The sequence below is a fragment of the Bicyclus anynana genome, chromosome 4 (genome assembly GCF_947172395.1).
Source record: "Bicyclus anynana chromosome 4, ilBicAnyn1.1, whole genome shotgun sequence".
Lineage (NCBI taxonomy): Eukaryota > Metazoa > Arthropoda > Insecta > Lepidoptera > Nymphalidae > Bicyclus > Bicyclus anynana.
Window position 1 is genome coordinate 15319593 of NC_069086.1, and position 13959 is coordinate 15333551.

At 38.8% G+C, this 13959-nt stretch overlaps 1 protein-coding gene across 5 annotated transcripts in view; it reads left to right on the forward strand.

The window, feature by feature from the left end:
- LOC112054600 (protein purity of essence) overlaps nt 1–13959 on the forward strand; it is an 85395-nt gene that overhangs the window by 31627 nt on the left and 39809 nt on the right. For all 5 annotated transcript variants that reach the window (XM_052881404.1, XM_052881401.1, XM_052881400.1 and 2 more), the window contains 15 exons: nt 45–229; nt 879–1040; nt 1635–1767; nt 2612–2805; nt 3571–3804; nt 5346–5496; nt 6206–6339; nt 6871–7026; nt 7401–7487; nt 9922–10161; nt 10573–10753; nt 11193–11416; nt 11964–12111; nt 12551–12709; nt 13295–13496. In XM_052881404.1, coding sequence (XP_052737364.1) covers nt 45–229; nt 879–1040; nt 1635–1767; nt 2612–2805; nt 3571–3804; nt 5346–5496; nt 6206–6339; nt 6871–7026; nt 7401–7487; nt 9922–10161; nt 10573–10753; nt 11193–11416; nt 11964–12111; nt 12551–12709; nt 13295–13496 — 2590 coding nt within the window. The remainder of the gene's footprint in view (nt 1–44; nt 230–878; nt 1041–1634; nt 1768–2611; nt 2806–3570; nt 3805–5345; nt 5497–6205; nt 6340–6870; nt 7027–7400; nt 7488–9921; nt 10162–10572; nt 10754–11192; nt 11417–11963; nt 12112–12550; nt 12710–13294; nt 13497–13959) is intronic.

A 13959-nucleotide genomic window follows, 5' to 3' on the forward strand; every position in this document is an offset into this window, starting at 1 on the left:
AATGAATTTCTACAAATTAATGTGTCCACATTATTTTTCATTAGGCGCTGTGGCCGACCACCTGGTGTTGAACGCAGCTTTGGAAGCAAACAACTACGTCATCAAAGCAATATGGCTGCCGGGCTCGCAGACGCAGCTGGCACTGGTGACGTCAGACTTTGTCAAGATATTCGACCTCAGCAAAGACCTCAACAATCCCATGCACTACTTCCTCGTACCCAGCGGAAAGGTATTAAACACTGTATTGGTAGTTTAAAAAGGATTCCATGATCCTCCAAATCATGATCTTCCAAAATTTGGAGGATATTTTTAATCCTGCACTAAAAAACTGAGTGCACTAAAGGGTAGTAGAGTAGTTCTCATATGTATGAGGAATGTAAACACAGCCTTAACATTTTGTGACAATGTTTGTATTTTTTCATAAAATAGTTTATTTTTTTATGTAAAACTAAAGTAGCTTTAGGCAAAAAATGTTTATAGAACAGATTTTTTCATCAATTACTTTGAATTTTTATAGAATAGAAATTTTGAATGTATTTCATGAGATTTTTAGAACTTGTGAAACGTTACATTATTTCAATATGTAGGCCTTAAATGCGCACCACAACAATATCTCGAGACGAGAAAAAGACAAAATATGTTTGCAAAATCAGCAGAGTCGAAAATATCGCCCTCCCTGTTTGTTGCGGTAGGACGAAAGAGAAAGCGATATTTGAACTCCGATACCTATTCTCTTCACGAGATATGGTGTTGACAACAGATCTAGGTCCATATTTAACCATCCAACTGTCTTTCCAAGTTTGTTGACAGCAATACTGATAAAAATAATTGTCGATGTCCTTGGCAGCAATACTGATTTGATACGTGACGATGTCCAGGTCCGGGACGTGACGTTCGTGAACCAAGAGGACGTGATGCACATGCTGTGCATGAGCTCCGCCGGCCACATCTACTGGCAGCCGATGACGGAGGAGTCGCGCGCCACGCTCGGCACCTTCTATGTCACCAACACGCTTGAAGTTCTACACCCGGAGATACAGGTATGTTGTACGTAAGAGTAACATAAGTGGTCTTACTTGGCATGTCAAAACCCATATTCGGCACAATGCTGAGCACGAGTCTCCTCTCGAAATGAAGGGGTTAGGCCAATAGTACACCACGCTGGCATAATGCGAATTGGCAGACTTCACACACCTAGATAATTAAGCAAATTCTCAGGTATGCAGGTTTCCTCACGATTTTCACCGTACAGTTCCTTAACTACTATCTCACTTGATTTAAAGTGTCGATCCAATCTAAGGCAAGGGATTGACGGACGTGAGGAAAGGGGGGAGGGTGCGCTGTCAGAGCTTAGGTTCAATAACAGATAGTACTCCATTTTTTTATATGCATTTTGCGTTGCGATTTAATAAGTCATCGATACGCAGATGTGGCATACAATGCGTTGATGTGTTGCGACGACGCAACACAATGCACTACCATAAGGCATCGCCCTATGGCAGTGCCTTAAGGAACTTCAAAAAAGTACAAAAAAACGGTTTAATCTATGTGTAGGCGCCATCATTCTATAAGGTGGGTAGAAACTAGTTTTCGGGACACTTAACAATTAATTAATATTTTTTTATTTTTTGTAGGACGTAGCTGGTTTAGTCGGCAGTGGTGGCGTATCGATATACTATTCGCACACACTCAAGATGCTGTTCTTCTCCTACGCACAAGGAAAGAGCTTCCTCGCCCCGCTGAATACTGTTGAAGACAGTGTCAAAGGTATTATTTTGTTTGTTGTTTCGAGTAATAATAATCAAAAGTCTCAATAGCTCAAGGGTAAAAAAACCGTACTAGCGCTGGACTATTGTCGTACCCACTCCTAACACGTTTTTTTATGAATAATTGGAGGGGATCAGGTAAGGTGGCAAATATTCTTTAAAAAAAAATCGTTTTCACCGTAACAGTTTGTGGGTATCTTTCACAGGTGTATGGTCATTATTAAAAGATATGGCCAATATTCTTTTAAAAAAAATTGTTTTCACATAATAGTTGTGGGTTATCGTTCAGAAACTCTGTGGCTTTAAATAAAGCTTCTAACTTACAACAAAGTATCAAAAAGGGTTATGATGCTTCAGTTGAAGTGGGTGTATAACTGACACATAGTTTTATGGTAGAAACAATGGAGAGGAACTAAATAAGTTCTTGAGTACACACTTCAAAGTATACCAGCTATAAAATCTATTAACAAGCGATGTTAAGATGGCATTGTAGAATTTGTATTCCAAGATACCAGTGGGATTTGAAAAACCAAAAATAACTGCCGTTAACAAGTAAATAATATATATCAATCAATCAATGATTTTAAGCTTATTTCGTGGTTATTCATTATGAATATTATTAAAACGGGTACATACCACGATAAAATGACGAGATTTTTAATGTCGATATTTCGACCCAGTTGCATGGATCGTGGTCACGACGGGACTGAAGTTGCGAGATGCGAAGTTGACATCAGCTGTTAGGGGCAGAATCGATCTACCCTTTTTCATTAAAAATCTCGTCGTTTTATCGTGGTATGTACCCGTTTAAATAATATTCATCAATCAATCGATCCGCTATTCAGGTACGGCGATGATAACGCTGTCGGCGAGCAGCTCGCAGAAGGAGAGCGGGCGTGGCAAGCAGGGCGTGCAGTCGCTGTGCCAGTGGGCGGAGGTGCCCGGCCACCCCGGCCTCGTCACCGCCGTCATGCAGGCCTCCAACAACCCCGTCGTGCTCATGCTCACGCCGAACAACATCCACGTGCAGGAGATCAAGGTAAATGTAATAAAAGGGATTTACCTTACCCTTACCTTACCAGCCGATGGACGTTCACTGCTGGACATAGGCCTCTTGCATGGAACTCCAAGCACAACGATCTCGAGCCGCCAGCATCCAGCGGCTCCCTGCAACCCGCTTGATGTCCTCGGTCCACCTAGTCGGAGGTCGACCAACATTGCGCTTTTCGGTGCGGAGTCGCCACTCCAGCACCTTGGGACCCCAACGTCCATCGGCTCTTCGAATTATTCCTGCCAATTGCCAATTCAGATTCGCGACTCACTGAGCTATGTCAGTGACGGTTCGTCTGCGGATCTCCTCATTCCTGATTCGATCACGCAGAGAAACTCCAAGCATAGCTCGCTCCATCGCCCGCTGAGTGTCTTTGAGCCTTCTAATAAGGCCCATATTTTTTTTTTCTTAAAGTGATTTAGGATAAGATTATTCTATGAAAATTGTTAAAAGTGTAAAATTGTCTAAGTCACCTTGACTAATATTATAAACGCAAATGGTAATTTGTTTATTGGAATTCATTTACGGCTAAAATGTTCTACCAAACACCATGAAATCTACAAGAAGAATAAAAAAAAAGATTATTTTGTGACAGATCTTTGTCAAAGAGCATCATTGCAATTCATAGCAAAGCCAAGAGGTAAAATATTAGCGGTCTATGTAAGCTTGTATGTAAGTATATTCGAACGCAAAGCCTAAACTATTAAGTCTATTTTGGTGAATGGAAGTTGTCAATCAATTCTTAATCATCAGGTGGTGCCAGCGAAGGCTAAGATAACAGACATGGTAGCGGTCCGCCATTGGTGCGGCGGCGGCGGCGAACAGAAGAGCACGCTCATCTTGCTGTGTGAGGACGGCAGCCTGCGAATGTACGCTGCTAACGCCGAGCACACCGGCTACTGGCTGTCGCCCGCCATACAGCCGGTACACGCGCCTAGGCGCAGGCCAAGGCTGCTCACCCACCATTCTAAAGGGAAAACGCAACAGGTAACTTCATAATTATTATCAATAATAATAATCGTTTATTTGCAAGAATTACTGTTCTTTACAACATTCAACTAAATTAATAGTGTGAAAAATATGGTGGTTTATGGTGAAAAATAAAAAATAAAATACAAACAGTCACTATTACTAAATGAAATTACAAACAAAAAAAAAAGAAAAAATAACAACAGTCATAATTACCAAATGGGGATGATGACTAGGTTTGAATAAATTGATTTTTATGATACATTCGGGTAAATAAGGTCAATGTTAACTAATTTATACAAAAAAAAGCAAAGAATGTTTGGATATTTGCAAAATAAATAAGATCATAAAATTTCAAAATCTATCAAATTTTTTTTATCGTAATTAGATAAAAATTCATACAGTTTTAGCTTCCTTACATTAAATGTGACATTTTTCAATAAATAAACTATAAATATAAACGCACAAATAACAAAGATATTAGTGATTTTGTTTGAACGCCCACACAAATCTAACGATCAGCGAGCCAACGACGTCACTAGTTCCTGCTATTTTGTATGGAGCGTTTTTCAGGTATCCGTGGCAGCGCCGCAAAACTGACCCTTTAAATCCCTGTAGCTCCGAAAGCAATTATCGCAGATACCCTGTTCCTATTACAAAATTGCTTTACTATTAGCATACTCTTAATTTATATACAATTTAAAAAACTGTCATCATCCCTATTAAATGAAAAATAAAATAAAGTTACAATTGCAATATAATACACAAAATTCATTATTTTTATAATTAACATTTTTAAAATTATTATTTTAGTAGTCATATAATTTTCTTTTGAATTGTGCCATAGGTAACGCTTTTTACTTGAAGACTAAAGGCCTATTACACCACCTATTAATAAGTTTTGGATAGCCTAACCGTAAGAGTGTCCTCTGATCTTCGACGGGGCCTGGATTATACGTGCTTCGATGACTAATCCGTGCTTCGTTCTGTACACTCTGTCACAACTTTCTTATTGTGTCAAATGACAAAGACAATACTTGTGATTAAGCTATCAGACACCTATCAGAAGGTGGTGAAACCCGTCAAATTAAAAAATATTACCATAACGTGATATGATTGTCTAACTAGCTTGTATTAGAAGTAGTAGCGACAATATTTTGGTTTTTAAAACTTCGCGATATTTAATCAACCCCAGAAATGTTGAATTCGCATTAAGGTTGCCTTGCACAATGCTAACACTTCAAAAGCATTCATATTAGAGCATTAAACTGGACCTTAGAGTGGTTTATTTCTGTAGGCTTAAGATATGTCAACCACATAATATATCGTGACGAAATAAAGACATTTCGTCAACAAATTGCGGCGGAATCGAAAATATAATTTTTTGTCTCATCCTATCGCGACACGAGAAATCACGTGGGCTACTGAAAGGTAGGCCACGTGGTCTGATTCGAACACTACTGAAGGATTTCTCTGAAAAATGTGAATTTATTTTATTTTAGCTCGGTAAAATCGGTAAGTTTAGCTAGGACCATGTTAATTCCTTACTGTTGTTTTAGGCTGTTATTAAATCGAACTCGAACGGAACGCCACAGTTTCCGATCGACTTCTTCGAGCACTGTGTCGCGATGAGCGACATAGAGTTCGGCGGCAACGACCTGCTCCAAGTTTACAACACGGCACAGATAAAACATAGACTCAACACAACAAGTAAGTGTTAAGTTACATATTTCATGAGGTGGTAACTTTTTTAAGATCATTCATAGATAGACACAGAAAAAAATCGTCAGAATGAGCCTTTTTACTCGAACGGTTTTTAAAAAACCGCTGGGATCAGCACCAGCGGGAGATACAAATCGACATATGACCGTCAAATTATAGTAAGCGATGCTTTCATGGCAAGTGGAAAGTTTTGTATACTTAACATTTTAAAAGGGTAAAATTTAAAATTAATTTTACTTACTATAACAATTTTAGTGGGGAAGGTAAAATGGATCGATACAAACTGCTTAGTTTTCATCGTTAGTAAAACTTTTTTCAACATTTTAGTGTAAGTAACATGACATGACAGTAACATCTTTATCGTAAGTATTTTAAAGCAAAAAAACAGTAATTTCTTATCGTAAGCAAAATCGCAAACGCCTAAACATAATAAGATAACTTGAATTAAGACAGCAAAATTGTGGTAAAAAAAATTACCAAGGTCAATAGCACAAAAAATCTTCTGTAAAGGTCGATTTGTTTTGAATTTGAATTCTCCATTGACAATGACAAAAGTATATAATTATAATAGAATTTACGGAAAATGATGTAACTAAAAAAAATAATAAATTGAAAAATGCATTACAAACAGTAATTAGAAAACAATTTCATTGGAATTGATGGTGATTTTTCCTATATAAATTGTTTTTCCTTTCAGATCTATACGTAGTATCAACTAAGATGAGTGGATTTGTTATGGAAATAACGAATTCTGATCCGAACATGGTGATGTGCGGTATACGAGTATTGCTCGGCACTCAGGATGTTGCCAGGACACCCGCTTACGTTGTGGTACATTTCTTCATACCTACTTCACTCCCCAAATATTTTTAAATTAATATTGTTCTTTATATTTTTAAAGTCTGCTTTTATCGGTAGAGTCATTTAACAGAGTAAAGTTGATATCTCATTTATTGGTAAAGAGTTTTTGTTGAAATGAAAGAAATTAAAACAATATCAATATTGATCATTGACCTCTTACTTATAATAAAAGCAGAATCAAGTAGAAAATTTCACTTAAAAACTGGCCAATTTTTGGCCTTTGACAGTTTTAGAATTATTGGTAAAGAAAATTATACCTAAAGGCCTTTAAATATAGTCCAATATTCAATAAAATCCCAAATTCATTAGTTTATTTGATTGAATTTGCAAATGTGTGTGAAAGAAGTTGTGTTTGGCACTCACTGAGTGGGGATGTTTTTTGGTCGTTGATTGTGCACCCACTAATAGAAGATTGATGATATTGATAACTAAAAAGATAGCACCAAATTACTAATATAAGTTGTCATTTATTTTAACTCCAATTATATTATTGCTATTTAGATACATGGAAGATCAATTCAAACGGCTGTGGTCAGAAATCGTTGGTTCGACATACCTCTGACGCGTGAAGAATCACTGCAGTCTGATAAGAAGCTGGCTATTACCTTTGGACCCTCTCAAGACCCTGACGGCGTTACCATGATAGACTCTGTGAAAGTGAGTATCTGTTTCTGTTTTATTTATATATCTAATACCTCAACAGCACAAATTGGGAGACCGGAAACAACGTTGAGTGTTCAGGGGTTGGATTTTCTCGCTATTGTCGTGCCCAATTTTTAAGACTTGATGGAGGGGGGAAAGTGACATTTTGAAAAACTATGACTATAATTTTTTCTCTTGTTATCTAACAAATAAACTAATATCTCCATTTTATGAATGAATGATTGATGATGATTGATTATGAATGAATGAATGAATGATTGATTGATTGATGGCAACACATTCATATTCATTGCCAATAAATTGGAAAGAGTCTGTCTATATGGTAAAGTGTAGTTGGAAACTGTATATAAATATAATGTTTCTTACAGGTGTATGGCAAGAATAAAGAACAGTTCGGATGGCCTGAAGAAAATGAAGATCCATCATCTTGCCCTTCATCTAGCAAAGTTACACAGGTAATAAAACTTAGACTTATATTATAGAGACCTTAATAAATTCACGTTTAAGGGCCTGAAAATAGATCTGAGCAGGGTGTTTGCTAATTTACAGGAAATTATGTTATATTTTTTATGTTATTGAATGCAGTGGAATACTCAATATGCACATTTTGTGAGTTTATTCATTTACTAGAACGCCCGTGCCTGTTTGGGGACACTGAACACCTATATTTTTGAGCATTAAAATCCGTTACGGAGTTTAGCGTAATTTATATATGGTCGAAATTTTCTTAGAAGTCTTATGAACAAAACAAACCCGTCTTGTCACTAAAATCACATATTTCACTTACGTTATACGTAATTTCTAAAGAACAAAGTGTCTAAATCCTTTATTATACGCGTACAGTACGAATTACACCAAAAACTACACCGAATTTACGATTTATTCACATTTATTTTCTGAAAAACAAAATCATAACGAGATTAATTTGCACAGCTTAACTACGATTACGGCAATTTGACATTTCGTAACGCTAGATTGTCTATGAAAAGCAAGGATGGGTAAATAACATCGAGCGTTAACTTATCGATAAATGATAATGAATGATTCTTTAATAATTGATATGTTGTTAGTTTAAAGATGGAAAATTGATATTTTATAATCATTTTATTTTAAAAAATAGTTTTTTAATGAAAATGTTATACAATAAATATGCTCACGTTATTCTATAGCGTAAAAGATATCTTACGAATAGTAGCATTATTCAAACACTGGCATGGATAACATTAAGTTGTAGCTGTAGAGTAATAATTATGAAGAAGGGTAAATGAGTTTTTTTTTCATTAACTAATTACAGCTTAGAAGTACTTATTTCATCTATCTCAATACGATTTTTAATAAAAATCGTCAAATCAAGATTTTTAACAAAAACTAGCAATGTAAATTTTATTTGCAAAATGCGCGCGATCAGCTGTTTTCCAAGAGGTCAAATAGACAGGTCACGACTAATAGGTATATATACAAAGTCACAAACAAACTGCGCGACGTTGTATTGCCGACCGCCGCCGGTGCCAAGGAAAATAATTGCTATCTCTCTCTAACCTAAGCCACGCGGCGCGGTTAATAGGTATTTTCAAAATATTGAAACTAGGTCCTTTCGTTAGACGCTGCGCTATTTTTTCTTTAGTTCGTGTTCGGCGGTCTGTTGACAAACAAACCAAAATTCAAAAACTTTTGTGTATGTTTTATGTTCTGTTAGTAGTGATTTTCTGTAACGAATACTCATACAATTGTGTCGTTTGTATTGTGTGTGTTTGTGTGTGTTGACTGAGAAGTCTTGAAATGCTTAGATCAAATCAATTTAGTACTCATGAATATCGTACCTACTACGACGACATAACGTCTCGTAAACGAGAAACAACCTGAAGTAAGTTAACTACCTGTACCTAGTTAAAAACTTGTAAAGTATAAAAAATAGGTATTAGATAGGTAAGTGTAGCCAGCCGATTTGCTGTCGATGCGTACGTACCTACGTGTACGTACGCAGTAGATTGCGGAGCGTTGTTATCGCATTATTCGCTGTACATTGCGTGCTCAAAATAAAAACGTAATTGGTATTTAAAATATCGTTGTGGAAACTAAACTTCATGCAGTTTTCGGTATCATGTCCCTTACACCCAGTATGTACGTGGATACGTGCACACTTTTTTGAAGTATAAGCAAATCTTGGACGTTAGTACGTCCCCAAAAGATTAAAGAAAGAGACGGCCGCGTGGCGCAGTGGGTAGTGACCCTGCTTTCTGCATCCACGGCTGTGGGTTCGATTCCCACAACTGGAAAATATTTGTGTGATGAGATTGAGATTTTTGAAGTGTCTGTGTGTATATTTATACATTATATAAGTGTATATGTAGCGTATTTATACATTATATATTTATATGTAGTATATAATTGTATATTAATATTATAATATCAATTATCTTAGCACCCATAACACAAGCTACTCTGTATGCTTACTTTGAGGCTAGATAGTGATGTGTATTGTTTAAGTATATTTATAATAATAATAAAAAAAAGATTACCCCATTTCTTAACCACGCGTACCCATAGGCATAAACCGTGCACCGTTCACCGTTTGTGACACGTGATATTTAATTTCTTAAAATGCACACAAGCGAAAAACGTTACTATACGTTCCCTTTTAAGATAACGTAGTATAGTAACGGATATTTTAGTTTAGGTATTTCAGTTATAACGATACCTACTTGATATCGTTCCGATGCCCGCCGTTAACTTCTCAACCCTACTGATTGTCTTTGATTCATAGTCGGCCATTATTGTTGTGTAAAAAAGTCATCTAAGAAAATTTCGACCATACGTAGTATTGATTACTGGCCAGGATATGTTTGTTAATTTAATGTTGCTAAGAAATGCCGTTTTATTTTATACGAGGAGTCAGACAGCAGCACCGGTGCATGGAAGCCGAGTTCTCTCGAACGTCTAGCGTGCTCGGCTCTAGAGGCGCTGGAGCTGGGAGCCAACGCGCCGGCCACCACGGGCGCGGCGGCGGGCGCTGAGGCGGGCACCGAGGCCGCACGCAAGCTGCTCTGCGCGCCCTCGTCTGCGCACTTGCACGCACGAGCGCAGTGCCTCCTGCGCGCTGTTCACCAGTCGCAGTACCATCAATTCAAGGTCAGTGAGTGTTGTATAGTAAATCTTGCTAGGTCGGGCTATAAAGTATTCCTGCTTCCGAGAAATTTTATGTAGTCACCCATCTTTATTAGCCTTACATTTTTTTATTATAAGGCCAGGCCTTCCTCCTTGTAATAGTTTGGATATGCTTATAGCCATCACATTGCTCCAATAAAAATTGGCAGGCAGGAATTTAGAAAATTGTGTGTGCCTTGCCAGTTTCAATTCCAGTGCCTTGGAAACCATATTTACACCAGTACTTTGTATGTGGTCAATAAAATCATGGACATAGTGATTGTTACAAAGTAAAGAGTTTTGGGGCTTATTGTCTCTCCTCGAAATCCTCTTTTAAAGCTCAGTTTGTATTGGGCTTTGAACCTGACGATGACAACGATCGGTATGCTTTGACAGGACCAAGCGATCCTCAAGTACGTGTGCACGTCGCTGCGCGAGTTGCGCGACACGGCGGACGCGCGCAACATCGACCCCGAGGCGTACTTCCGCCTGTTGCTGCTCGCGCGCGGCGTGGCCGTGGCGCGCCCGCAGCACCTCGTCAAGTTCAGCGCGCCCACGCCGACCAAACCTGACAGTGGTGAGTGAATGTACAATCAATGATGAGTGAATGATTATAAGAATGAATGATGTACTTGGAGCGATTACGCATTGCCCCAGATACAAATCTGTGAAAATACGGATGTAAATAATTAGGAATTGGGTGCGAGAGGAATACCAACAAAATGTCTCTATAGCTGCTTAAATGCTGCATGAATTATCAGAATCGCAGAATGTTCTACTAACGATATCCAAAGCTTCTTCACCAAATCTAGTTGGGCAGGAGAACAATACAAACAGGAAGAATTAACATGTTAGAAAGGATTTTTTGAACCCTACGTCTGTGGTTGTGTTCTGGGCTCTACTCGGAGTTTTTCTCTCTGCCATACGATGAACGTATGGCAGAGAGAAAAACCAGCGTTCGCACGGTGAATCCAAGGAATGCTGTATATTTGTCTCATATTGTATTCATACAATAGGTGACTGGTCAGTGCTATGGAAGGGCGACCAACAAGAGGAAGAAGACAAGGAGCCCCATCTCTGCGCTCTGCTGATCAGCGTGCTGTGGAAGCTGGCGGGCTGCCGCAGCCACACGGCGGGCCCGCCCGGCATCCTGTCGTACGGCCTGCGCCACGTGGAGCACACGCTGCACGCGCTCGCCGACACCATACACGCGTTCCAGTTGAACTCTGACCCTGAATGTGTAAGTGGCACTAAATTATCCTCATGGATCCTCCTTTCTGTGCTCTGCTGAACAGCGTTCTGTGGAAAGTTGGCGGACTGCCGCAGTAACACGATCAGCCTACCTGGAATCATAACTAAATGCGTAAATTCTCGCTCATTGTGAGGAGCAGACAGGGAGCCCCCTGTAAGGGCTCTGCTGAACAGCGTTCTGTGACCGTCCACGCGTTGATTTGAAATACGCAAGTGGACATATTTGAACTTGTCGAACTTCTCTGGTCTTGTTTATTTTGTTGAGCTGTCAAAGAGCAATATCTAGTTGTGACTGTCAGACAAATGCATATGCGTAAATGCGTAAATGATTTGTTTTGAAATTGCCTGAATGTTTTGGTCTCTAGCTATTCTTGGAAAGCTCTTTCGGAAGTATCTAACTCATAAACGTAAACAGAAATTTAGGCTGTTTATTTTATGGTAACGCAAAAATACCAGACTTTTTAATTTTTTTAATACTTTTTTAGTATTTATGACTATAAGGTAGCTTAATAAAAATAATTTATTTATTGTTTAAGATCGATTTTGGCAATCAAATCTATCTATCGCTGCTGTTAGCGGAAGACCAGATCATCAGCTTCGGCGCCAAGGCGGCGTTGATGAGAGTGCTACGTCCTCGAGTTAAGAGGCGACGCGTATACATACCGTCTCCTCCGAACACTCCAGGTAATTTTCAAACAAACACACTTATGAAAAACGCTACATTATCAGCGAGTCATCCTTAACTTAATAGAAAGACTTAATAGAAAGAACGAAGTGTAGGCCTTGTTAAGAGAAATAGACAAATGTCAACCAATAGCATCGCAACTCATAATGAGGCTATCTTTTCGTTGCTTTGGGCGAAAGAGATGAGAAGAGAGAAGAGAGAGAGACATTTTGTCTATTTCTTTTTACGAGTTATGTTGTTGGTCGTATGCTAGGCATACTGGTAACGGGATATGGAGCTGTGACCAATATTTAGCGATTACTTTCAGATGCTAACGGTGATGTCCGGGACCGAAGGCGTTTTGCATTGCATGCATTTTTAGTTTTTATAATATTTTATGAATAAATAAGTTTTTGTAACAATTCTATGGTCTTCAGTTTATAAATTCATGTATTTTAGGCGCTGCATCGTCAGTAACAACTGCACAGCCGGCGAGCTCTATAACTGAGGCCGCAGTTTCGGAGTCCGACCTCAGCACCAACCGCGACGAGCAGCAAGAACAATACATGGACGTTGATGACTCCCTCGAACCAATGGTGTTGCTCGCACCTGATGGAGGTAAGCATTAATATAACCACCGATCATTGATTAATTTAATTGTTGTTATGTCAAACTAAAGGGTTGGGTTGGGTTCCTAAAGCGAAGTTGTTATTCATCATCACCATCATTATTATTAACCCATAATTGGCTCACTTTTGAGCTCAAGTCTCCGCTCAGAATGAGAGGGGTTAGGCCAATAGTCCACCACGCTAGCAAAATGCGGATTGGCAGACTTCACAAACGCAGAGTATTGATAAAATTCGCTGGTATGCAGGTTTCCTCACAAAATATCCTTCACTGTTTGAGACACGTGATATTTAATTTCTTAAAATGCACACAACTGAAAAGTTGGAGTTGCATGCAAGGCTCATGGCTCTTAAAGTTGTTACTGGAAAACGATAATATGACTAAAACTCTTTCTGTGGAAATTTCATTGAGTCTTACTTAGAGGAGAGAGTTATGATAATGCGAAAACATATTCAATTATTCATTATAAAATGTATACAATGTCAATGTATATTTAAAGATATAATGTTTTTTTTTGTGACAAGAGTATGTTAGTTTTGGTAAATTTTGTTTATAACATAAAACCTCTTGTCGCAGGTTTGGAAGCTCTGTTAGATATACCGGCAGACGCAGACGACGAAACAATGGTGGAGCTAGCCATCGCACTGTCTCTCCAAGAGCAAGGCAGACGCGCGCCGCACGCGCCCGCGCCGCCTCCCCCCGCGCAGCCCGCGCAGCCGCCCGCGCACGCGTCGCACTCCGCGCCCGCGTACAGCGACGCTACTGCGTCGCCTAATGGGTGAGTTGTAAAGTTTTGTTTAATACACCGCGTATTTACCGTTCCTGTGGAAAATACGGAGATAAATTTCTAATTAAATCCCAGCGGATGTCACTATTACGAGATCTAGACCAGACATTTTCCTTTTGTCCAAACAAACTAAGCGAATAGTACTTGTAGAGATTACGTACCGTGGGAGACTAACATGACGAAAGACCACAGTATAAAAGTGAATAAATATATAATGACCTAACAAATGAACTAACTAAAAATGGCTATGTGGTTAGTCTGTACGCCGTAGAAGTAGGTGCGAGAGGATTACCAGCAAAATCTCTCTATAACTTGCTTAAAGACCTGGCCCCTCTAGAAGTGCAGCTAGTTCTATATTAGAACGAGTATTGTAGCGTGCCTTATATTCAATCACAAATACCGTTTGCAGTGAACCCTAAGCAGGCAAACTGCTAGGTAAACATTTTCTGTAAGA